Here is a 27,743-nt window from a genome sequence, read left to right on the forward strand (position 1 = left end):
ATGGTTTACAGAGTACTTCCAGTTGGTCTGATCAACTCAGCCCAGAAATACTTGACAGCAGAGAACTTTAATTTCAGGGTGAATGCTACTAGTACCATCTTGAAGATCAAACAGATCTGGAGCATAGAGTTTTTGATGGAAAATTCCCCTGTGGTCCACATCAGGAGCTCCCTAAGGAGGTACTTAGCTGGAGATAATAATGGGAAGATCACCTGTGATCGGGAGATTCCCAATCCTTATAATAAGTTTGTGATGATTACACACCCAGACGGCAAGGTCTCCTTCCAGTCTGAGGAGACCAAACGGTACTTGGGAGGAGCAGAGGACAATATCAATTGCTTTGCCCAGGCAATCTCAGAAAGTGAGAAATGGGTGCTGCATCTCGCCATCCATCCCAACATCAACATGTTAAACCAGGGCAAGAAGAAATACTTGCGCTATGATGAAAATGAGAACGCAGTACAATGTGACAGCGAATTACCCTGGGGCCGAGACTGTGTTATGACACTCATCTTTAACTTCAAAGGTACAAGGAGCAATAAATCTTTAAAAATGAAAATACGCCCTCCTTAGGACCTTGCCTGTATCATGCATTTCCCCCCAATATCCCCCAGGCTTCTGCCACTTCAACTCCGATTGATGGGAGGTGTATAAGAGAAACAGAAGTTGAAACACCTGCTGATGTTACTGTTCTCCTTATTGTCCCCTCGGTACATCCCCAATGTTGTGCCCGATGATGTACCCTGCTTGAGGAAGGGGAAAAGGGAGAATTTCAGGCAGTAGTGCTCAAGCATAAATATTGTCCCTCCAATTTTCTCCCTTCATCTTCTGTGGGTGCTCACTTTTGCAGGGCTACAATACCACAGGCACTACAGTCCTCCATTACTTTACTCCAGCACCATTCTTCATCTGCAAGTTTACAGCATGAGTGTTAGCAGGGCATTCAATGATGAAGTGCATCAGCCCGACATCTACACTTAAGGGCTTTCCACCAGGAGACACTGGAGCTGGAAACCTGATACATTTTTCCCATCAGAGGAATTGAGGCCATTTCTAGCACTCCAACTGCTGTTTTGGTTGAGATCAACAACTTGCATTTATATAGCACCTTTAACAAGTAAAACATCCCAAGGTGCTTCACAGGAGCATTATCAGACAAAATATGATGCCAAGCCACCTATCCAAATTAGGACAGGTGACCAAAACTTGGTCAAAGAGATAGGTTTTAAGGAGCGTCTTAAAAGAGCAGAGAGAGGCGGAGAGGTTTAGGAAGGGAATTCCAGAGCTTAGGGCCTAGAAAACTGAAGGCACACCTACCAATGGTGGAGCGAAGGAAATTGGGGATGCCATAATTGGAGGAGAGCAGGGATCTAGGAAGGTTGTAGGGCTGGAGGAGGTTAAAGAGATAGAGAGAAGCCAGGCCATGGAGGGATTCGAACACAAAGATGAGAATTTTAAATTTGAGGTTTTCCTAGACTGGGAGCCAATGTAGATCAACAAGCACAGGGGTGATGGGTGAATGGGACTTGGTGTGAGTTAGGATAAGGGCAACAGAGTTTTGGATGAGCTGAAGTTTACAGAGGGTGGAAGATGGGTGGCCGGCCAGGAGAGCATTGGAACAGTCGAATCTGGAGGTAACAAAAACATGGGTGAGAGTTTTAGCAGCAGATGGGTTGAGGCGGGACAGAGACGGGCGATATTACAGAGGTGGAAGTAGGCGGCCTTGATGATGGAGAGGATTATGGAGTTGGAAGCTCGTCTCAGGATTAAAAAAGGTGGTTGCAAACAGTTTGGTTCGGCCTCAGACATTGGCCAGGGAGGCAGATGGAATCGGTGGCTAGGGAATGGAGTTTGTGGTGGGGGCCGAAGACAATGGCTTCAGACTTCCCAATATTTAAATGGAGGAAATTTATGCTCATCCAATACTGGATGCTGGACAAGCAGGGTGACAAATCCGAGGTAGTGGAGGGGTCGAGAGAGTTGGTGGTGAGGTAGAGCTGCATGCCATCACCGTACATGTGGAATCTGACGTGTTTTTGAATGATGTCTCTGAGGGGCAGCATGTAGAAGAGAAATAGGAAGGGGCCAAGGATAGATCTTTGGGGGACTCCAGAGGTAAAGGTGCAGAAGTGGGAAGAGAAACCATTGCAGGAGATTCTCTGGCTACAACTGGATAGATAAGAATAGAACCAGACGAGGTCTGTCCCACTCAGCTGGACAACAGAGGAGAGGTGTTGGAGGAGGATGGGGCGGTCAACCGTGTCAAAGGCTGCAGACAGGTCGAGAAGGGTGAGGAGGGATAGTTTACCACGGTCACGTAGGATGTCATTTGTGACATTGATAAGGGCTGTTTCAGTCCTATAGCAGAGGCGGAAACCTGATTGGAGAGGTTCGAACATGGAGCTGCGGGAAAGATGGGCACGCATTTGGGAGACGACAACGCATTCAATGACTTTGGAGAGAAAAGGGAGGTTAGAGATGGGGCGGTGGTTTGCAAGGATCGAGGGATAAAGAGTGGGTTTTTTGAGGGGGATGATGACAACAATAACATAATTTTGTAATAGTGCCCACAGCAGATCCATCAAATCTCTTAGTTTTCCATCTTACAAAGAGTTCCAAATCTTTTATAACATTAAAATTTTGGTGTGGTATAAAAAGTTCACTGCCTTTCATTTTGTCCTTAAAGAGAAGAAATACAGCATAAGGACAAGTAGTGGAGATCTCATTGCCTTCAATGGGAAGCTTGAGGCATGTCACTCATCAAGGACCTTGTACATCCTAGAGATAAGGTGTGGAATGTTTTGCTTAAAGGACGCTGAAGGAAGATTTCTGACTGGAAGGGACAGCTTTATTAGAACCTTCAAAACTGACAGTCCCAGCCTGGACGAATTCTTCTCTCCTGACCCGAGCCCTGGGCAAGTCACCATCCGATCAATATTCAGCTGCAAATATGTCAGTCTCAGGCCAGGTAAGAAGCAAAAAGCATCAAGTGACACCAGTAGTCATGTGGGAACAGCTTTTATTAACATGTGTGAGGTATGGGGGCTGTTAACCATTTTGGTTTCTCCACCAAGTATAAACTTAATGACCCGTCTCCTGTTACACCATCAGAGGAGAACACTGGAAATGCTGGAAATCTGAAATAAAACCCAAAAATCCAGGGAATATTCAGCAGATTAGTTGACATTTGTGGAGAGAATGGACAAGTTAATGTTTCAAGTGCAGAAATTGTTGCACCAAACCTGGCCATTGTTTGGCCCCCTGCCCTTTCCAGGTGTCAAAATATTTCTGATAGTACCATAGATCAGACATGCTTCCATATTGCCAAAGTTATGTCCTAAACCAGCAATGGTTATCGGCAGAGTAGCTGAGTCCTCACTTACTATCGCTGCCAGTGCATCTGTAAAGAGTGCTTCCTGTCTGAGGGACTTAGAATATATTCTCCCCTATGTCTGGAGTCCTTGCCTGACTGAATAACCCATTAGACACCATTTCAATAATCTCACTCACTGTTACAAATTCGCGTCTGTTGTAGGTACCTGTTCAGATTCAGTGGTGTCTGCCATTCCCATAAGCAACCCGAGCATCTTATTTTTAAGGGAGTTGGCTCACTGCGCCATATATCTACTTGCACTATAGCGTAATCCAGGGGTGTAACAATGATACTCCCTTGTAACCTGAACAGGATATTTGTGTCTTTCTACATATACTTCTTCAATCTCTATGAAGGCTAACCTAGCAAACACTGGGCGAGACAAGGCCAGACACAAATCATTAAGCTGCTTTACTTCATAGAAAGGTGAGCATACAGGACAACTGTCATGATTAGGCTCACTCAATTCAATCCATACAATTTATCTTTATGTAATGATTCAAAATAAAGAAAACTCCATGCTATCCTCCAGCATTTTTAACCTCTTTGCCTTAACAAAAGTCCTCACAGAATTCCCTGCAGCCTTTGCAGCTTTCTTGTTTCAAAAAACCTTACTGCTTGCCCATGACCCTGTCTCCCTCTCTCTCTTATCTCTCCCATTGTTCACAGTCAAAAAAGAGATCAAAGGCTTTCCAATACAATGGAGTGTACTAAACTGGATAGCGAGATGTGAAGGATAGAATACTAGAGCCTAGTCTTCAGTTGCATCCAAGCCTCTATTCACAGAGCTCCACATTACACCCACCCACACTCTAGATCAGCTCTCTTAGAAATGGATACGAGAGTTCCCGATTGATACGGACCACCTGAATATAATTAACACTAATTGATATAAATCACATAGATAAAATGAACAGATTCCCTTCTCTCTCTTTAAATAAAAAAAAACTTTATATATACAACGCTGGGTGAGTGGGCGGAGATTTGGCAGATGCAATACAATATTGGAAAATGTGAGGTTATGCAGTTTGGCAGGAAAAATCAGAGAGCAAGTTATTATCTTAATGGCAAGAAACTGGAAAGTACTGCAGTACAAAGGGATCTGGGGGTCCTAGTGCAAGAAAATCAAAAAGTTAGTATGCAGGTGCAGCAGGTGATCAAGAAAGCCAATGGAACGTTGGCGTTTATTGCTAGGGGGATAGAATATAAAAACAGGGAGGTATTGCTGCAGTTATATAAGGTATTGGTGAGACCGCACCTGGAATACTGCATACAGTTTTGGTCTCCATACTTAAGAAAAGACATACTTGCTCTCGAGGCAGTACAAAGAAGGTTCACTCAGTTAATCCCGGGGATGAGGGGGTGGACATATGAGGAGAGGTTGAGTAGATTGGGACTCTACTCATTGGAGTTCAGAAGAATGAGAGGCGATCTTATTGAAACATATAAGATTGTGAAGGGGCTTGATCGGGTGGATGCGGTGAGGATGTTCCCAAGGATGGGTGAAACTAGAACTAGGGGGCATAATCTTAGAATAAGGGGCTGCTCTTTCAAAACTGAGATGAGGAGAAACTTCTTCACTCAGAGGGTAGTAGGTCTGTGGAATTTGCTGCCCCAGGAAGCTGTGGAAGCTATATCATTGAATAAATTTAAAACAGAAATAGACAGTTTCCTAGAAGTAAAGGGAATTAGGGGTTACGGGGAGCGGGCAGGAAATTGGTCATGAATTTAGATTTGAGGTTAGGATCAGATCAGCCATGATCTTATTGAATGGCGGAGCAGGCTCGAAGGGCCGATTGGCCTACTCCTGCTCCTATTTCTTATGTTCTTATGTTAAAAATTTCAAAAATCAAAAACTTCCATACTCTGTACAACTTATGCTATTCAAAGCATTACATTGTGAAGCACCCCTTCTCCAGGGCCCCTAATAATTTCTTCGTAAGTATACTTCTTTTAGTAAAACAATCTGACAGTTGATAGCTTGAATCCACCCGTTTAATTTTAGAGATTTCCTTTCTCTCCAGCATTTGTTTCAAGCCAGCAAGGTCAATCCGTAATCTTTTCTCACTCACATTTTTCCTAGAGTGTACATTATCCCACAATGAACGATTGTCTACATAACATTCAATGGGTATACTACCTTTAGTACTCCCATTGTACAGGATGTCACTCAAGATATTTGCCAAATAAAATCCCATATCCACTGCGTCGATAAGAGCCAGTGTTTCAGCAGCCAGTGTACTTTTAAATACCCTCTTTATTTTCTTAATTTCCCAAGCTAAAGGACAACATTTCCCATTCTCACCTGTAAGCAACACTATGAAATCAACTGCACTAGAATACCCATCAGGAAGATTAGCTTGTGAAGCATTGTTAAAGATAACTAGCTTCATTTTCTTTGGGTCACCTAAGGATGGGAACTTAATATGCATTTATCTATATTTAATTTTCATAAAACATTCTCTACTATGGGGTGTTTCATTGAAGTACTTAACTCCAACACATCAAAACTAGCATCTGGTCAAGTCTGAGTGCACAACCAGTTCAACTGACCAATCAAGCTTCGTAATTGCTCTGTCTCTTCTTTAGATATAACATTACCTTTCTGTGATGACCCAGTATGATTCACTGGGATGGGAGTAAGACTCTCATCAATATGTTGCCAAAAGAGCCAAAAAGATTTTTAAGATTAAGAATCCACTCGAACATCTGTATCACCCAGTTTCTCTTCAACCCCTAGCTACCAGCCACGCAATAGCCTTATAAGTCCCATCTGCAAGGACTTTTTTAGTACAAACCCATTGATGCGACAAAGTTGGTTGACCCTTATCTGTTACCTCAGAATAAACTCCAAATTCTTTCCAACTATATAACTCCCTTTGTTTTGCCTCTCTTACTCGTTTATCCTCATGTTTATTGGCAGCCACCAAATCTTCACGATCATGAGGACTTCTGCTTCTGGTTCTGTTACGTGACTGTTCTGTGTTCTGTGTTTCATTGTCTGACCTAGTCTACTTCTATGTCTGTAGGGACTACTACTGCGAGATCTCCCTCTTTCATCTCCAGTTTGTGATCATTTTCTGACGTGAGATTCACTTCTGGACTCTCTATTACTACTTGTACTCCGCTTTTGTACTCTTCTCTCTTTTACCCCATTCTGCCAGTCCATGGACCTCGCTATATGGTCATCGTCCTGAACACTCAACCAAAATTTAAACCTACCAGTAGCTTTGCCTGCACGTCCCAAAATTATTGCATCCCTCCATTCATCAGTCACTTCTGGAACATATGTCACCCGTGCACCCACTTTGGGTAATTGTTCTGTGGATGTGATAGCTCTGTCATGTGTTTCTTGATCACTGACAGTACCAGCCCTTGATCGACTTCAGTCTGTCCCTCAGGAACCTCATCAAGAAAATCATGAACATCTGAGGCACAAGGTGCCTCGTTTACTTCTATCAACTGCTCAGAGTCTGAGATTTTATAATTAATTCCAATTAATCACGAGGAATGAACCTTAACAGTTTGATTGCCATGTTGGACAAGTACTTTCTTATTATCATGACCTATTACCTGACCAGGGCCTTTCCATTCCCCAGGGCCCTCTCTTTTATAGTATACCAAATCTCCTGAATTGAACTCTGGTTCAGATGGTCCAATACGATGCCTACAGTGCTCTATGAATTTTCTCTGATACCTCAGTCTTGATAAAAGCCTGTCTCCCTGCAGGCATTGCATTTAAATGCTCAGAAAAAATGGCACAAATTGTAATATCTTCCAGAGCAGGAGGATTATCACAAAGAACTGAAGGTAATTTGGGATTGTGCCCATAAACTAGTTGGTAAGTATATCCTCCAACCATCTGAAGAGAATTCTTTGCATGAACTGCCCATGCTAGGGCAGTTGACAATTTACACTCTGTTCGATTAGCCAAAATTTTATGCACCGTGCTATCAATCACAGCCTGATTCCCTTCACAAAGACCATTGCTGATAGGGCTCTCATCTGCTGTATTCATGACAATTATATTCATATTCTGACACATATCTTTGAACTCTGCGTTAGAGAATTCACCTCCATTATCGGTCAAAAACTTTGCTGGTGTCCCAAGTTCAGTCCCTATCCATTTTTCCATAATTTTATCTAGAATAACCTTTTTCTCCTGACTATATATTGTAGAAATAGTAAGTCTCGTAGCCAGGTCAATAAAATGTAAGATGAAAACATTTCTGTCTTTGTCCTATACCTTTAGATCCATGGCAACTACCTCGTTAAAGTCACGTGCTAATGGAAAACTTACAACAGGACATGGGGGCGTCCGTCTATACTTCTTACAGATTTCACAGTTCTCACTAATCTCTTCTATTAGCCTTGTATACTCCTCATCAACTACACCAACATCTTTTAGCAGGATCTTTAAACGTTGACAAGTAGGGTGGGCAAATTGTCTATGTAACTTTAAGTCAATTTGGTTTTTTTCTCTCTTATTTTTAATGCCTGATGCCATTAATATTTGCCTAACACGCTGATGAGAAACATCAGGTTTTATTAAGGGGATACAATAATGCCCTGACTGGGCCCTGAAATCAACCCATTTCCCCAAAATGATTGCCTCATCGTGTTCCATGTCAAGTTTCATTTTTGCCTTTCTCGTGGAAGGTTTACCCAAAAGCATAGATATCTCACTGGAGACTACATCCGTACTTATAAAATGGCTACTCCAGCTATCTTACATGGAATTACCACTCTCTTGAGTGACCTCAAGGTGTTGTCATCTCCAAACCTAAAACATGTAGAACTTTTATATTCCTTAACCTTGCATCGATCTTCACTACTTAGTGAATCAAGATAACATTTTAACCAATCTACCCCGCATATAGTTGAAGTACATGTATTATCTAACACCACACAATTAAAGGAATCAGCGACTAATACATTCATCACTGAATTAAAACTCCTTGTGACCACTATAATCTGTTGAGTCATCATTATCTTCATCCTTTTCCTCAGAACTACTTTCTTCATGTGTCATTTCAAAGACCTTGCATCTTCGCTCTGGGCAATTCGCCTCATAATGATACTTAGAGTCACTAAAGCATCTACTGATTTTCCTTTGGGCATTCCTGGGATTCATTCGTCCGTTATTATTGTCCCAATTTTGTCTTCTGTTGATATAACTGGATTTGCTGTGCCTGCTTTCATCACCAATCTGGCTGTCTTTAATCCTTCCGTCATATCGACGCCTACGTCTAGTCACCTGTGTTTAGTATCTGGAACATTTCGAAACCTGGTAACCATTGAAACTTCCATTTTTTGTGTCACAGCGGAAGACCCCATTTGTTCCATGAAGGCTGAAGGGAATGACTGTTTCCCCAGGAATTTTTTTAAAGGCAGCAGACATTTGATCCAACAGAGTCTCCTTTTCTGAGAACTGAACGTCAGTAAGGACCAGTTGCCTGTCCATATGAGACATTAGCATAATCTAGTAATTTAATGCTAGTACCAATCCAGGGATTCCCAATTGGAGCTTTGTCAACCGTTTGTACAATTTGTTAAAGACCATAATATACTCTTCCATTGAATGACCATCCGTTTTCCAAAATTTATCAAATGCTGATCAGGCTTCATAGGCACTTAACAGGTTATCTTTCTTGTAGATTTGATCCAGAAATTCTATTAGAAATCTTCATCATTATCCAAAAGATCTACATCCATCTCAGAAAATACCTTACTTCTGGTTTTACTTCATTCAGGAAGTGACAACATCAAGGCCATGCCTTGTTTTCTCTTTGGCAGAGTAGTAACTTGTGTCTATATATCAACTTCATTCTTCCACTGGTCATATGGTTCAAACTCCGAGAACATCGGAGGGAAATTGTACCTCGACGATTTAAACTTGCGATCTGCCATTTTCCACAATGGCCAATAGGTTTTCAAGATTTGTTTTATGTCCACAAAAAAATTGTAGTTTCCAACCTCCATCTTTAGGCACCCATCCTCTGCTACCATGTATTAAACTGGATAGCCCGGTGGTGAAGGATAGAATATTAGAGCCTGGTCTTCAGTTGCTTCCAAGCCTTTATTCACAGAGATCCACATTACACCGAACCCACAGCCTAGATCAGCTCTCTAATAAATTGATACGAGAGTTCCCAATTGTTACACACTATTTGAATACAATTAACACTAATTGATATAAATCACATGGATACAATTCACATGGAGGCGGCACATAGTGACACCACGATTCCCGGCCAGAATGGAGATGATTGGGTAATTCCCCCAATCACACCTGGAGGCCGCACTGCTGTAAGTGAATGGCATTGATTTTACTCACATAATTTGTATGTAACCATCCTCCACTCACTGCATTTTGCTGGAGAAATCACCCTGCTTTTACCGGGAGAAGTTGCTGCACTGTCAGTCATAAGTTCTGTTTGCTGTAGACTCTTTTTAAATAGGCTCTGTAAATAGACTTTGTTTGCTTTGCTGTTTGCTGAGTAAATAGATTTTGTTTGCTTTGCTGTTTGCTGAGTAAATAGACTTTGTTTGCTGTAAAATACATTGTTTGCTGTAAGTTCTGCCATAAGTCCGCCCCCATTTCCAACTTATTAACTGACACAGTGGTGTCAATAGACACACCCATACAATGGATGGGAGGACTTTTTGATTATCAAGATAGGTTAACAAATTGCTTATTTACAGTCTATAAGGACACAACATCAAAGCGAGCTCATTAGCAGCTTAACAATTTATCACCTCAAACCCTATTTTAACTTGCATAAATAAACTATGATTTAGAGTAATGTTTAAAGTAACTCTGTTTTCCAAATCCATTCATGCAAAAATGAAAAAAGATCCCAAAACATGACACGCACACACTGGCTTTCTCCATTTTCTGCTCTGTTTCTCTGTGGTTTCTCTTCCTCCTCTTCTCCCTTCTCTTTCTCCTCCTCTTTTCTATACCCTCAGCTTCCCTCTTTCTCTCTCCGTTTCCCCACTTCTCTCTCTCTCAGATTTATCTACTCTTTTTCTTCCCTTTCCTTTTCCTCTTCTCTCTCAAGCAATGCCTGCTGTTTATAACAAAGTAACATACAATATACTGGTTCAATTGACCAATCTGCTATGTAGTCAATAAGCTCCAAATACAAATGTTGTATAATCCATTGAGGGGGTGGGAGATGGGGGAAGGGGGGGAAGAGTACAGTGAGAACAAAAGTAAAGCATTTGACATTGTCCCAGGGTATTTTTTTAATATATTGATTCACAGGATGTAGGTGATGCTGGCAAGTCTGCACTTATTATCCATCATGGACTCGGAGGCGAGTTGCAGCCGACCTTCATTTGTACCTTGACACGTGTGAATAAAAGGTGAGTTTTTGCAGCAGGGCAATCAGTTCTCTCAGACAAACCTTTGGCTGGGGGATCTTTGTGTTTAGACTGAGATTTCTTTGTTCACACTGAGAATTCTTGTGTTCAGACATATTTACCTACATTTTGGGCCCCCTCAAACTGACATCATTAGGATGGGGGTGGGGGGGGGGGGCACAATGGATCTATTCAACAGTACATCTGCGGGGGAGGCACACCACCATCCGCGGCAGGCACGACGTGCAGTTCTGGGAGTTGCAGGTGCATAAGATAGAGGTGCGCCACAAGGACCTGCAGAAGAGCAAAGAGAGGACCTTCGGAGGGCCTGAGGGCGCAGAAGGCACCACCCATCTGAGAGGATCTACAGGCAGAGGCTGATCTTCCTGGACCACTCTGAGGAGCAGTGCCTACGCAGGCTCAGATTGAGTCGCCAGGTGATCGCAGACATCTGCAGGCTCCTTCACGTAGAGATGCTCCCGGCTGGGCCTGGTGGCCACGCGTTGCCCGTCACACTTAGAGTCACCACTGCCCTCAATTTCTTTGCTTCCAGATCCTTCCACTGACATCTCTCAGTCGTCTGCACGTAAGTGAATACGACAGGTCACGGATGGCTTGTTTGCCAGGGCACCCTCAGCAACGACATCAACCAGACTGAGAGGGCAGTGAATCTCCACTCTCTGGCTGGCTTCCCACGGGCACAGGGCACAATTGATTGGACACACATAGCAATCCGAGGACCTGAAAATGAACCAGATCTGTTCATCAACCAAAAGGGATATCACTCCGCAAACGCGCAGCTGGTTTGCGACCACCAGAGGAGGTTTCTGCAGGTGTGTGCCAAATTCCCTGGCAGCTGCCATGATTTTTCCATTTTACGCGAATCCAACATCCTGGCCCTCTTCCAAGCACAAGGCAGACTTAAGGGCTGACTCCTTGGAGACGAGGGATACCCCTGCAGACGTGGCTCATGACACCTGAGGGAAACCCCACCAACGAGGCACAGCAGTGTGTCAACAACAGTCATCACCACCAGGTCTGTCATTGAACAAGCCATAGGAATGCTAAAGATGGCACTTCAGATGCTTGGATAGATTTGGGGGTGGCCTTCAGTACTCACCAGCGAGGGTGTGCAGAATAATAGTGATGTGTTGCATCCTGCACAACAAAGCTCAGCAGAGGGGGTTACAGGTGGAGGAGCTCGAATGCACTCATGAAGCATCCTCATCTGCCGGCAACATTGAAAACGTCGATGAGGAAGAGGAGGAGGAGGAGGTGGTGGAGGAGGACGAAGATGAAGATGGGGAACCCATCGCCAGAGCAATGGCACACATGGATGCTTGTGATGCCAAGGATTCACATATCTTAACACGTTCTCATAATGAGATCTGCAAAGTGAAGATAGTGAACTACTTAGACCACCTGGAACAACCACCAACACCAACCCCCCGCTCTGTTTGCACAAAACAGTCCTTCAACCATGCATACATCCATTATACACATGCCAAATGGGTGGCATCAAGTCTCTCCATTCATGATGAAGCACATGAAAGGGCACTTTCACGAAAGGGACTCAAGAATGGGCAAGACGTGGTGGTGAGAATTATAACATTTAATGTGCATTTAACAAAAATCAAATATAAATGAAAAACATGACATTCCGTCAGCCACCTTTGTGCATACCCTTGGTGATTACAAAACCTTAGCCTTCCTCTTCCTAGCGCTTCTACGTGGTGCATCCCCTGTGGCTTAAGTAGAGCTAGTGGCAGGTTGCTCTGATTCATGCCCTGACTGCTGAGATGCTTTGGGCCTATGACCTCTGGGTTTTGGAGCCCGAGAGGGCCCCACCGAAGACTGCTCCACCTGCACCCGTGCAGGAGCAGACTCGGATGTCGGGAGAGGTGGCAGCGTTGCGGGTTCTGGTTGGGGGAGGGACAATGGGTGAGACATGGGAGCGCTTTGAGTGTAGTCCACACTTCCATGCCACCTCTCGCCATTATCCCTCGCCCAGGCCGGCACAACATTACTCCCAACACTCTGTTGGACAGCAGGCTGGTGAGGAGATGTGGAACTTTCTAAGGCCACAGATGAGGTTTCTGTCTACCTGTTTAAGGCGGCAGACATGTTGGCATCCAAAGTCCGCATGGTCATTGTCATGGCCTGCATGGACTCATTTGAGAGCCATGCTTGAAGCTCAATGGAGGCTGCCATTCTCTCCATTAAAGACATTCCCGCGCTTACCTGCGCCACCAATCCATTAGTGATGGAGTTTGACTCCTCCATCCTCTCCGCTATTGTGGAGAGTGCGGGTGACACCTTTTCCATTACCTCACAAAGGTGGACCTTTACCTCGATCATTCTCACTCTCAACGATGTCCCCCGGGGTTCATCATTTGGGTTCAGCTGAGCAGAGCTTGGAGAAGAGTGTGCCCCCCAACTCTCCACATCTGCCCCTGCCATCAGTGCCTGCTCGTGCTCACTTGTGAGTGTTGAATCACCAGGTGACAACCCAACTATCTGTCGAACAGGACCCACTGAAGTTCCAGTATCTGCACGGTGCATCACTGGATATGATGCGATGATGCGCCCTCAGAGGAATTGAGCTCCTTCTGAGGAATCGTCTTCTTCCATGGCCCTGCATGTTATCAATCCGTGAAGGCCCTGGAAGAGAACATAAAGCAATATTAAAAATCATCACAGAAGTTTGTTTACAGTGAGCGTACTGAGATGTGCAACAGGTCACTCATTAATAACATCAATTCATGGTGTGTGTGAAGGATGTTAAAGTTCTGTCACCAGCCGTTTGCTGGTTGCCGGTCTCGCCATCTCCGACAGCCAGGCATTCCACCGTGCGGCTCAGATCTAATGCCTCCTCCTCCGCATCTGTCAGGGACACTATTTGCGTGGTCCCCTCCAGTCCTACTCCTCTCCCATGCATTTTGCGTTCTCTTCTCCTACTATGGGAGAAAGAACAGACTTGTGAGTGACTGAAGGTGACGTTTTCACCCGGTAGATGCATTGCTTTGGGTGAGGCTGACAATGAAACAGATGGATCAGAGGGTGAGTATCAGATAGATTCATCACATTGCATCAGGATTGGGGTGCGTGGGAATGGTGGGTTCACAAATGGGGAGGTGAGGAAGTGCACAGAAAGTGAAGGTAAGTTGATGATGTGAATTAAGTGACTGTGAGGAATGATGTGATGGAGTCCACTTGGTAAGACAGGGTGAGTGGGAGGGGGTATTGTACACCACAGGATGTAGGTGAATCAGTAACTGTACTCACTTTTCCTGACCTGGTTAGGTCATTAAATTGCTTCCTGCATTGTGCCTACGACCTTGCCACTGTGCTCCTGCTGCTCAGCTCCTGTGCTACCTCCAACCACGCCTTCTTGGTGGCAGAGGCAGGGCACTTCTTCTGGTCAGCCAGCTTTAGTATCTCCCTCCTGCTTCTGACACCAGCCAGTAGCAACTCAAAGAGAGGAGTCGCTAAACCAGGGTGCTGCCTTTGACCTGTAATTCTGCATCTCTGAAGATTCCTCCTTTCTCCATCAAAATCCATGCTTGCAATGGCCTTTTAAATACTCCAGTTCACAGCACATCATTCGGGTGCGCAGTACGCCTGCTGCGCAGCTTGGAGACGCAAAACCCAGAGGTATCATTAAGGGCCTTCAATTTAGTCGCGACCGGTTGAGCCGACGCGCAGGAAGTTTTTCCTGGTTTCCTATGCGACTATTCACCCACCAGCTGAGTTTACGCCGCCATGTTAAAATTATGCCCATGGTAACAGTTTGAGGGAGAAGAAGACTTTTGGTCCATCTAGCCCACCTATCCACAGTATTCCCTTGGTGCATTTCTAATAACCCTGAATCCCTAACAACAAGAATCTGTCCGGTTCCTTCTTGACACCCGATAAGGTTTCTTGTTCCACGACCCGTGCCGGTAATCTGTTCCACAAGCTTACTACCCTTTTAGCAAAAAGATTCTTCCAGCATTTCCTATTTTCCTTTATTGTCCTTAATTACCTCTGGACATGGCAGAAAGCTTACTTGGATTCAATTTGTCCAAAACTTTCAGAATTTTAAACACCTGAGAAGGTGGTGGTGGACTTCATTCTTGAACTGCTTGTGCTGGTGCTGCTTCCACAGTGGTGTTAGATAGGGAATTACAGGATTTTGACCCAGTGACAATGAAGCAACGTTGATATGTGTCCAAGCTCTGCTTGAGTTTATACAGTGAGTAGCTGAGCCATAACACCAAGAAAATCCCTGGTTTAATCCCTGGTCTATGCTAAATAAGCTGATCTCAACCAGAGAGCAGTAGGAGTGTCGCAATTGGACTTTAGCACTCTTTTTGGGAAGGAAAATTGGCCAGGGTTCCCACTGCTGATTGCGAACCAGGGACCCCTGTGCGTGTGCGTTCGTGCAAACATTGAATGAGGACAGGATCGGGTTTGGCTGTGATGCCCCCAGTCGAATAGCCTGTTGATACTTATTGTCAAGGCTCACACATGAATAATGAGCTGCCGACATGCGTGGAACCATACTCCAGCAACTAGTCAACACCCTGTGGAGGGAAGCATAGAAAACTGGTGAGGACAAGAAGAAATTGCACAATTTTAAAATCAGATGCACACCACGTGTTAATTTTCAGAAAAGTACTGTTATGTTTTCTTTATTAGGTGCAGATGTCTATGCACGTCAGTCGCAAGTGACGGACTCTGAGATCTTTCAGATTATCATTAATAACACGACTAGGAAAGCTTGCTTCCGTGGCATTTCAAAGGACTACCTTGCAGTGGTAAGTACTAACAAAGAGAGACCTTTTGAACTGACTGACTCAAGAACCTTGATATTGTAGAGTGAAGAGCAAAAAGCACACAGACTGAGTATAATTGGGGGAATTTGAGGGCAGCGTTATTACTCTGATTTTAAATCATCAAATTGTGGAACTTAACAGGGCTGATAAAGATATCAATGTGTTAGTCCGACAATGTATGAGAGCTGAACTGATATCAGTGGAGATACAATCAATACCCCAGGGTGTTGGCTAGGAGGAGTTACTGAGGTGGACAATTCAAGGGAACGGAACTAACATAAGTGAAGATCCAGTTAGTAATACAGAATGCTGGCGGGGAAGAGTTACTGAGCCCATCAGTGCAAGGGAGCTAGATTAATATTAGTAGAGATATAAGGAAGAATTTGCCACAGTCAGCATGCCAGCCACAGGGACAGTGCACAGTGGCTGACGTGCTTGCCTGTGCATTATATGCCAATTCTACCAAAACTTTCAGAGTCAACTGTTATTAGTTAGAAAAAAAGACTTATATTTATATAATGCCTTTCACAACCCCAGGACACCCCAAAGAGCTTTACAGCCAATGAAGTACTTTTGAAGTATAGTCACTGTTGTAATGTACGAGTCCTATAGGAGTTTAATCCATCTACTGCTGGAAGATTGCACAGTAAGCAGGATTTCTTGCATTGCTACAGCTACTTAAAGGGTTGCAGCACCCATATAAAAGCACATGTTCTTTTGAAAACACAAAATAGTGGAGAGCCAAAAATAATTTCTGGTGAATTTATGGAGCAGCACCCTCAAAGAACATCCTACTTTACAGTTGGAGAAATGAAGGTGCTGCTGCAGAAAGTGATTATCATAGAATCATACAACACAGAAGGAGGCCATTCAGCCCATCATGCCTGCGCTGGACAAGGTGGTGCATAACAGGAGGGAGTAGCCCTGCATGGGAGGAGGATCCCTAAAATTCAAACTCAATGAGGCCACACTCTGCACCTTTGGGATTGAATGGGATGGATAAAGCCATATGCCTTCTCAAAGCTCATAGCTGGTAGCATCTATCTCTCGTTATTTCTTCTACCCATATTCACTCACTCACTCACGATTGTCACACGGGCACAACCCGCAGCACACAGTATACAGCGAAGTAAGTACTAAGTGGTGTGATGCAGCTCACGTCCGAATGTATATTTGTCTTTTATTTCTGCACTGTGCCACCTTCTCCACTCTCTTGTGGGGATGGTGCTCTGGAGTGCCAAATGAATACCTTCCCTTCCCCACTTCGTGCATCTGCACCTCAGCTGTTGCATCGGCAAACCTGGGTGTTTTCCCTTGGCACAGCTCCGTAATATAACTCAGTACAACAGCTTTGCATATTATTTTCTGGCTGCTTCCCTTTAAAGGCCAACAGTGGCCCTTCACATAGCTGCAGAAGCAACAGATATCTGTGAACGCTCAGTGACTGGTTGATTGCACACTAGAAGCTCACACCGAACAGCTAATTATGGGCAGCTCCTGAAGGTTCATTGGGGTGCCAGTGAGGAATAGTTACTAAGACCCGTGGTACAAGGGAGTTAAATTCACACTCAGTGGAGATGCAGTCAGTAATGTAGGATGCCTGGGCAGCCTGCCCCCCCACCTCAGTACTTTGCCCCCCGCCTCAGTACTTTGCCCAATTGGCTGTTCTTTACAAGTGAGTGATTGGTTGGAAGTCAATGTGACATGGTGTCAAGCCTAATTGTATTTTTAACCAGCATGCAATTTGCAACTGGGATTTCTGGGCAGTGGTCAGGAACAGGATCCGTGTCTGGTTTCTTCCTTCCCTAGCCCAGGGCAACTAAGGCCAGTTATAGCAGCCTCACCATGACCTGGGTGAAATCAGCTCAGCACAGGCTGGGGATTGAACCTGAGACCTTACTGATCTGTGTAGTTCAGTACCACATCCATTTACCCACTGGTCTACCAGGAGAGCCCAGAAGGAGTATGTTATGTGTGACTACCATCGTCAACCTGTTAGTAAATCTTTCTCGTGCTGCTGGGCTCAGTAATTCCTCCCAGTCAGAGTCCCAGAAAAATCAGTGTTTGAAAAAAATATTCCAAAAAGAAAGCAGAAACAGAAATCCAGAAAAAAACCAATGGATATTAAACTTGATTAAAATTCTTTAGATTTGTTGGAAATTCTGATGGTGCAGCACAAACTGTTAATTATATCCTGAAAGGGTTATTGCACTATAAGTTTGGGTGAGCTCTGCTGATGGCTCAGGAGTTAATTGCAGGAACTGGCACAGGTGTGAGCCGTCCAGACCAAGAAGGTACCATGTCAATGCTGAGCCAATCTAAGCAACTGGAGAGCTGCGATTACCCCAGCGCCCCTGAGCTATTCACAGACTGCTGCTGGAATGTTCCCACATGTGGAAGTCGGGAAAGGACAGAATTTGGCTATGATGCACACCAACATTTTACATTCAAAGAATCCTACCAATACTCACTGTCCAGGTTCATACAAAGAATGGGGACTTGAGGGGAGGTATTGCCTGTGGAACCATACCCCAGTATGAGTCAGCACCTCCGGGAGAGGAGGTGAGAACATTTATCTAAAAAAAATTTCATGGAGTAAAAGTGTTCAATTGGACCCTTAGAACTAATGTCTATTTATATTCTTTTATCTTCAAGGGCCCTAAAAATATAATTGTGGCGAGCCCAATCCTGACTGATGAGTGCTGGTTTAATATTGTGTACAATGGGCCGACAGTGGCTATCAAGACATCAGATGGAAAACTCCTCACCACAAAGTGCACTGGTCAGCTTGTGGTGGGATACTTTACAGCTGGTGAGTTATGATTTACTCTTCATTCAGTCATTCATACACCTCTCCCCAGTACTTGCACACATAGTTTGGTAACTGCTGTAATGTTACTCCAGTGATGGCCTAGTGGGCAGGTGCCATACACACCAGCAGGTGCATGGTTTGATTTCCAGTTGGTGATGTGCTTGCTGATCTCAGCTGGATTTTTTTTTATTCGTTCATGTGATGTGGGCGCCGCTGGCGAGGCCAGCATTTGTTGCCCATCCCTAATTGCCCTTGAGAAGGTGGTGGTGAGCCGCCTTCTTGAACCGCTGCAGTCCGTGTGGTGAAGGTTCTCCCACAATGCTGTTAGGAAGGGAGTTCCAGGATTTTGACCCAGCGACGATGAAGGAACGGCGATATATTTCCAAGTTGGGATGGTGTGTGACTTGGAGGGGAACGTGCAGGTGGTGTTGTTCCCATGTGCCTGCTGCCCTTGCCTTCCAGATGGTAGAGGTTGGGGGTTTGGGAGGTGCTGTCGAAGAAGCCTTGGCGAGTTGCTGCAGTGAATCCTGTGGATGGTGCACACTGCAGCCACGGTGTGCCGCTGGTGAAGGGAGTGAATGTTTAGGGTGGTGGATGGGGTGCCAATCAAGCGGGCTGCTTTGTCCTGGATGGTGTCGAGCTTCTTGAGTGTTGTTGGAGCTGCACTCATCCAGGCAAGTGGAGAGTATTCCATCACACTCCTGACTTGTGCCTTGTAGATGGTGGAAAGGCTTTGGGGAGTCAGGAGGTGAGTCACTCGCTGCAGAATACCCAGCCTCTGACCTGCTCTTGTAGCCACAGTATTTATGTGGCTTATCCAGTGAAGTTTCTGGTCAATGGTGACCCCCAGGATGTTGATGGTGGGGGATTCGGCGATGGTAATGCCGTTGAATGTCAAGGGGAGGTGGTTAGACTCTCTCTTGTTGGAGATGGTCATTGTCTGGCACTTGTCTGGCTTGAATGTTACTTGCCACTTATGAGCCCAAACCTGGATGTTGTCCAGGTCTTGCTGCATGCGGGCACGGACTGCTTCATTATCTGAGGGGATGCGATTGGAACTGAACACTGTGCAGTCATCAGCGAACATCCCCATTTCTGACCTTATGATGGAGGGAAGGTCATTGATGAAGCAGCTGAAGAAGGTTTGGCCAAGGACACTGCCCCGAGGAACTCCTGCAGCAATGTCCTGGGGCTGAGATGATTGGCCTCCAACAATCACTACCATCTTCCTTTGTGCTAGGTATGACTCCAGCCACTGGAGAGATTTCCCCCTGATTCCCATTGACTTCAATTTTACTAGGGCTCCTTGGTGCCGCACTCGGTCAAATGCTGCCTTGATGTCAAGGGCAGTCACTCTCACCCCACCTCTGGATTTCAGCTCATTTGTCCATGTTTGGACCAAGGCTGTAATGAGGTCAGGAGCCGAGTGGTCCTGGCGGAACCCAAACTGAGTATTGGTGAGCAGATTATTGGTGAGTAAGTGCCGCTTGCTAGCACTGTCGACGACACCTTCCATCACTTTGCTGATGATTGAGATGATGGGGCGGTAATTGGCCGGATTGGATTTGTCCTGCTTTTTGTGGATAGGACATACCTGGGCAATTTTCCACATTGTCGGGTAGATGCCAGTGTTGTAGCTGTACTGGAACAGTTTGGCTAGAGGCGCAGCTAGTTCTGGAGCACAAGTCTTCTGTACTACAGCCGGGTTGTTGTCGGGGCCCATTGCCTTTGCTGTATCCAGTGCACTCAGCCGTTTCTTGATATCACGTGGAGTGAATCGAATTGGCTGAAGACTGGCTTCTGTGATGGTGGGGATGTCGGGAGGAGGCCGAGATGGATCATCCACTCGGCACTTCTGGCTGAAGATGGTTGCAAATGCTTGTCTTTTGCACTCACGTGCTGGACTCCGCCATCATTGAGGATGGGGATGTTTCCAGAGCCTCCTCCTCCCGTTAGTTGTTTAATTGTCCACCACCATTCACGACTAGATGTGGCAGGACTGCAGAGCTTTGATCTGATCCATTGGTTGTGGAATCGCTTAGCTCTGTCTGTAGCATGTTGCTTCCGCTGTTCAGCGTGCATGTAGTCCTGTGTTGTAGCTTCACCAGGTTGGCACCTCATTTTTAGGTACGCCTGGTGCTGCTCCTGGCATGCTCTTGTACTCTCCTCATTGAACCAGGGTTAATCCCCTGGCTTGTTGATAATGGTAGAGTGAGGAATATGCCGGGCCATGAGGTTACAGATTGTGCTGGAATACAATTCCGCTACTGCTGATGGCCCACAGCACCTCATGGATGCCCAGTTTTGAGCTGCTAGATCTGTTCGAATCTATCCCATTTAGCACGGTGGTAGTGCCACACAACACGTTGGATGGTGTCCTCAATGTGAAGATGGGATTTCATCTCCACAAGGACTGTGTGGTGGTCACTCCTACCAATACTGTCATGGACAGATGCATCTGCAACAGGTAGATTGGTGAGGACGAGGTCACGTAGGTTTTTCCGTCGTGTTGGTTGACTCACCACCTGCCGCAGGCCCAGTCTGGCAGCCATGTCCTTCAGGACTCGGCCAGCTCAGTCAGTAGTGGTGTTACCGAGCCACTCTTGGTGATGGATGTTGAAGTCCCCCACCCAGAGTACATTTTGTGCCCTTGCTACCCTCAGTGCTTCCTCCATGTGATGCTCAACATGGAGGAGGACTGATTCATCAGCTGAGGGAGGGCAGTAGGTGGTAATCAGCAGGAGGTTTCCTTGCCCATGTTTGACCCGATGCCATGAAATTTCATGGGGTCGGGAGTCAATGTTGAGGACTCCCAGGGCCACTCCCTCCTGACTCTATAACACTGTACCGCCACCTCTGGTGGGTCTGACCTGCAGGTGGGATAGGATATACCCAGGGATGGTGATGGAAGAGTCTGGGACGTTGGCTGAAAGGTATGATTCTGTGAGTATGGCTATGTCAGGCTGTTGCTTGACTAGTCTGTGGGACAGCTCTCCCAATTTTGGCACAAGTCCCCAGATATCAGTGAGGAAGATTTTGCAGGGTCAGCTGGGCTTGGTTTGCCTTTATCATGTCCGGTGCCTAGTGGTCCAATGCTGGGTGGTCCATCTGGTTTTATTCTTATTGTGACTTTCTGTAGCGAGATTGTACAACTGAGTGGCTTGCTTGGCCATTTCAGAGGGCGATTAAGAATCAACCACATTGCTGTGAGTCTGGAGTCACATATAGGCCAGAACGGGTGAGGACGGCAGGTTTCCTTCCCTAAAGGACATTAGTGAACCAGATGATAGCAGTCAGGCTTGTATGACAACCATTATATGAATTAAGAAGCATCCACTGGCTGATATTTGGAGCTTTAGTCTTAGGAAAGTGGCAGCACCAGCTTCAAGAACCCCAAAGTATCCATTTAAAACACCTACAATATTAATTTCGTGAAGCCCAGTACATTCTGAGAGTTTTAGTGCACTCTGGGGAAGGTTAGCGATTGCTTACATAACACTCAATAACACAGAGCAAGGATGGACTCAAAGTCCAATTTAACACTTATATCGTGCCTTTCACAGGACACTTTACAGGAGATTGGAAGACACTTAGATGGAGGTCGGAGAGAAGCTCTGGACGATGTGGTTGGAGAGGTGGTTTTTGAAGGTTGGGATGTGGCAAGGTAAGGAGGGTTTAGGAAGAGAGTTTGAGAATACAGGGCATGCCACTGATAGTGCCGCGGGGAGAGAGGGGTACACGTTGTTGACAAAGTTGGAAGCGGAGGGGGCATGCTAAAGTGTAGAGCTAGAGAAGATTGCAAAGTGAGAACATGGAGCAATTTGAAATCAAGAACAAGGATTTGATAGTCAGTGCACTGGGGAGCCAACAGAAATTAACAAAGACAAACATGTGGCACTTAGTAAGGGACAGGATAAGAGCAAAATTCTGAATGGGTTTGAGTTTATGTAAGCTGGAGTTCTGGAAGCCAGTGAGAAGGGCATTGGAAGAAATCAAGTCTTGAGTTGAGAAAAACATATATGAGAGTTTTGAATGTCATGGGGATGAGTTAGGGATGTAGGTGGACATTGATATGGAGGTTGACATAGGCTGCCTTGGTAATAGACTGGATGTAAGATTTGAAGCTCAAACAGAACACTGATGCCATATACTGTTGGATTCAGCCTGAACAAGCAGCTGAGTGGAGGTGGAATCAGCACCTGAGGCGCAATACTTCTGTGGGAGCTCAGCAAGATGGCTTTCACCTTGCTAGTATTGATAATGAAAAAATTCTGGTTTATCCATGACTTGATGTCCAGCAGACAATTAAGCAGAACATTGGCAATTGTGGAGTCAAGGGTGGTGGTGAAGAAGTAAAGTTGGATATCAGTGATGATTTCTACTGATTTCCACTCCACTCAATCCTTGATCTTTACTGCATCAAGCAGGCAGGTGCCAAGCGGTGGCTGCAGCATCTTACAGCTTGGTGGTTGGAGGGAGGGGGGGGGCGGAGGCGGAAGGAAGGGAAATTATCATCAGACAGAAGAGAAGCAGGAGCTTGGTCGTCCCTGACACATTCTGGCAACCTGCTGCAGTGAGCCAGGGCTCATGCTGACCCTACTGGCTGCTGAGCAAAACAAAAAGGGATAGAAATACAAAAAATAAATGGGGAAACATTCAAATACCTCAAAAAATATATGTATTCTGCCTATGGTCCTGTGTAAGGTGCCTCCCTGTAAAAATTGTGAGCAATTGAGCTGATAATAGTTGAACAAAGGAAGACTCATGAGGATTTAAGCTGTGAGTTTCTATAGTTATATCATGGTGTGTTGGTTCACAGATAATTCTCAAGAATTCATTCTAAAACTCACCAACCGACCACTCCTAATACTGCAAAGTGATTTTGGCTTTGTTGCATTTGGTTCTGGGACACAAAGATTAGATGGCAATAGACCCATGTATGAAGCAAGTAGGATGACTTCAGATGAAGATGGGTACTACCAATTCAAACTTGGTAAGTTTATCAGCATTATAGTGCAAGAACCCTAATTGTCTCTGGTTTAATCAGGACCCGACAAAACAGCTCTAATTATATCCAAGCTAAAATTATTTCTCTTTCTGATTTTTCCACCCTTTCTTTTTTCCACTCATGAAGTTACTCTGGCAGAGATAAGGTTCCGTTGGTGTGAGCCACTCTACAGTACCTCACCCAAATAGCCTTTCTTCATGTGTTGACCTAGTTATTAATGCCAGCTGACAATTCAACTTGTGTGGGGAACCAGAGCCAAGCCCAATCCTGTGCTCATCCAATGCATCAGCAGTACGCCAACTTCCCCTCTCGGCCACGAGATGGGGAATCCACTGAACCAAGGAAGATGAGAAAATTTTAAAATGCTTTAAAGGAGATTCAGCACCAAAGAAAAAGTCATTGATTCGTTGCCTATGTGATTTTAGAAGGGGGTCCTGATTGCTAGATTCTCTCTTTGGAAGTGGCCCTATTATCAAATCTCTTGAAGACAGGTTCTATTAGTGAAACCTTTTAAAAGGGGTCTTGATGTGTGCGATGACTCCTTTTAAAGATGATATATAGCCTACTGAATTACCCCACATTCCTAAATGTTATAAAGGGAGATGTCTTATTGGAGTTGTTTAGTCACCTATGGCTGCTTCCCTGTTTGAGGCTTTAGAACTTCTGGTGAAGCTAGCGTAGAAGTAAACATTTTGTGTTCAACTCCGCCCACCTATACAATCATGAAGTCCTGCTCCAGCGATCAAATGAATGGGGACAGTGGATTGTAAGATAATATTCCCTATTCATGAGGTCACATGAGCTAGAGTCTATTATAAAGGATGTGCTAACAGGACACTTAGAAAATATCAACGGGATTAGACAAAGTCAACATGGATTTATGAAAGGGAAATCATGTTTGACAAACCTACTGGAGTTTTTTGACGATGTAACTGGTAAAATAGATAAGGGAGAACCAGTGGATGTGGTTTATTTGGATTTTCGGAAGGCCTTTGATAAAGTCCCACATAAGAGGTTAGTGTGCAAAATTAAAGCACACGGGATTGGGGGTAATATACTGGCATGGATTGAAAATTGGTTAACAGACAGGAAACAGAGAGTAGGAATAAATGGGTCTTTTTCGGGGAGGCAGACGGTGACTAGTGGTGACAGTGCTTGGGCCCCAGCTATTCACAATATATATCAATGATTTGGATGAGGGAACCAAATGTAATATTTCCAAGTTTGCTGACGACACAAAACTAGGTGGGATTGTGAGTTGTGAGGAGGATGCAAAGAGGCTTCAAGGCAATTTAGACAAGTTGAGTGGGCAAATAAATGGGAGATGCAGTGTAACTTGGATAAATGTGAAGTTATCCACTTCGGAAGTAAACACAGAAAGGCAGAGTATTATTTAAATGGTGATAGATTGGGAAATGTTGATGTACAAAGGGACCTGGGTGTCCTTGTACACCAGTCATTGAAAGCAAACATGCAGGTGCAGCAAGCAGTTAGGAAGGCAAATGGTATGTTGGCCTTCATTGCAAGAGGATTTGAGTACAGGAGCAAGGATGTCTTACTGCAGTTATACAGGGCCTTGGTGAGACCACACCTGGAGTATTGTGTGCAGTTATGGTCTCCTTACCTAAGAAAGGATATGCTTGCCATAGGAGTGCAGCAAAGGTTCACCAGACTGATTCCTGGGATGGCAGGACTGTCGTATGAGGAGAGATTGGGTCGATTAGGCCTGTATTCACTCGAGTTTAGAAGAATGAGAGGGGATCTCATTGAAACATATAAAATTCTGACAGGGCTAGACAGACTGGATGCAGGGAGGATGTTTCCCCTGGCTGGGGGGTCTGGAACGAGGGGTCACAGTCTCAGGATATGGGGTAGGACATTTTGGACTGAGATGAGGAGGAATTTCTTCACTCAGAGGGTGGTGAACCTATGGAATTCTCTACCACAGAAGACTTTGGAGGCCAAGTCACTGAATATATTTAAGAAGGAGCTAGATAGATTTCTAGACACAAAAGGCATCAAGGGGTATGGGGAGAGAGCGAGAATATGGTATTGAGATAGAGGATCAGCCTTGATCATATTGAATGGCGGAGCAGGCTCGCAGGGCCAAATGGCCTACTCCTGCTCCTATTTTCTATGTTTCTATGAGCAAGATTTCCAGATAAAAACGTTGCCCCTTCTTGCCTCAAAGTAGCTATTCTAAAGGAGGGCAGCAGGTAGAGCTGTTAACATTGGACAAATTCCAGGTTTGAGATTTTCACTCATGAACTGTGTACCTTTTTAACTCATAAAACATAAATGTGGTTAAAACAGCCAAACTGTATCTTTCATATAGGCTGCAGGGGTTAACAAAGTGGTATCAATGTACTTGTTACATTTTTAGGCTTCTACCAGATAGTTCTCTCGCTCAAGGCAAAGACAACTCCTGTAAATGAGCCCTCACTCCCTACAAACACAATGGAGGTAATTTTCAAATTCACCAACTGGGCGACAACCTGCGGGAGAGAATCGACCACTCCTTGTAGATTGTAGATCCCGCCCGATTTTCATCCGATTGAAATCAAAGTTATTAAAATCGGGTGGGTTCTGCAACAGACATGTGATCCGTTCCACTCGGTTTTACCGCTTGGGCAGTGAAGTTGAAAATTAATCCCAATCTCCACTAAAATCACATTCTCTGGGGTCCAACTGAAACCCCTGTAATAACTTTCAGGATTTGGCATGAGCCCTCTAATGTTCTTCTAGTCTTTGGCTAGTGGAAGAATAAACTGTCTATCAGACAGTGTGACTTAGGCTATAAACTATGAATCAGGTTTATTAAAAGGAAAGGTTAAACAGTAGCATAAAGTCAATATTTCACTTAACTGTAGAATATATATCTTACACTTCCACAGATGTAAAACAATAACAAAATATGCAATACTTTGCTAAGTCACTTAATACTAAATCTGCACGAGCATCCGTAACATTATACATGGAGTTTCATCTACCCACCATGGAATATCTACATGGTACATCCATATAGGCTGCAATACAGTAATACAAGAATAAAGCTGTTCAAAATATATTTTCCATCCTCTCTGAAGTTCAACCAAGAACAAAGGGAACCAAATATATATCTTTCACAATTGTGTAAGGCTGTCAAACATCCAATGGATTTAAAACAGAAGATGTCTGGGGTCCAGAGCCCACACCTCTTGTGTGCTAGCAGATTATAATTGAATGACTTGCTTCCTTCCAGTTAAACTTATGTAGTACTTGGATAGACTGAGACTTTTTCTCATCTATTGAACAATTATCTTACTTGACTATTTCAAGAATAATGCAAGCAGGTAAACAAGGTACCAATGAATCCATTAATATACTTACAGCACTGTTTCATTAGAGCTGGTTTGGCTGCAGCAGTGAATATACTGGTTTAATTAAATGTTCAATCCCCAAGCTGAATTATTTCAAAGAGAAACTATCTACATTCCAGAAATACTGTAAAGAAAAATATATACCATGGACAAAACATTCCATTTTCATCACAGTATTCTTCTCTCCTCTTTCTTATCCCTGTTTCCCTCTCTTCTGTTTCTCTCTTTTTCTTTGTCCCTTGTTCTACATTTATCTTTCTCTCTGGGATTTGCAAGTGTTTTACCCTGCTTTCTATTGCTGGAAAGTGAAACAAGGCACAACTCAGCATTGAAGGCTTGGGCTATCCCAGCATTCATAGCAGTAGTGAAACCCCTCTATTAAAACTGGGAATTACAGCAGAGGGCAATCATGCAGGACATTACAATCCTCAGGCAGGCAATCAAAGGTGAAACTGCCACATGAAACTCCCAAACAAGAGGTGACCAAGAGACACCAATAACTGCACAGAGTACTCCCTTTATAACATTGAGGATTCTATGAGAACTCCAACAAATTACATTTGCCCTTTTAATCGTGCGTTCCTCACTCGCACCAGTCCAATGGACTTTTCTTTCCAAACCCTCAATTAAAACTCCTCTCGAATGATTCTTTTATCTGAATTTTGGTAAATCCTTGGTTCATTTCTGTCTGCCTCTTTATGTTCTGGTTCAGTGTCCACAGACAAGTACTGGGAGATGGATAAAGATGGCTTCATCACCGGTACTGGAGAGCAGCCAATCAACTTCATTATCCAGCTGGTTGGTTCCAATGTTCTGATCCTCAAGGCACCCAATGGTAAATACATGATAACACAACAGAGCGGAGACTTCAAAGCAACGGGGCAAGATGCCAAGTCTGCCACAATGTTCCTTTATTGATCAACTTTAGAAGATCTGATCTTGAATCAACACAAACACAGTAAACCCCCGAATAAGTCTATATGAATAGCTAGAATAAATTATATAT

The 27,743-nt window shown here is 44.5% G+C and overlaps 1 protein-coding gene across 1 annotated transcript; it reads left to right on the forward strand.

The window, feature by feature from the left end:
• On the forward strand, positions 1 to 27,675 carry LOC137327686 (fascin-like). Its single transcript, XM_067993494.1, has 6 exons — positions 1 to 526; positions 2,687 to 2,968; positions 15,422 to 15,540; positions 18,214 to 18,370; positions 23,190 to 23,363; positions 27,450 to 27,675. Exons 1-6 carry the CDS (start codon positions 1 to 3, stop codon positions 27,653 to 27,655), a joined length of 1,464 nt encoding a protein of 487 aa, XP_067849595.1. The 3' UTR covers positions 27,656 to 27,675.
• Positions 27,676 to 27,743: the final 68 nt, after the last annotated feature.

This window comes from Heptranchias perlo, chromosome 12 (genome assembly GCF_035084215.1).
Source record: "Heptranchias perlo isolate sHepPer1 chromosome 12, sHepPer1.hap1, whole genome shotgun sequence".
In the NCBI taxonomy this organism is placed as follows: domain Eukaryota; kingdom Metazoa; phylum Chordata; class Chondrichthyes; order Hexanchiformes; family Hexanchidae; genus Heptranchias; species Heptranchias perlo.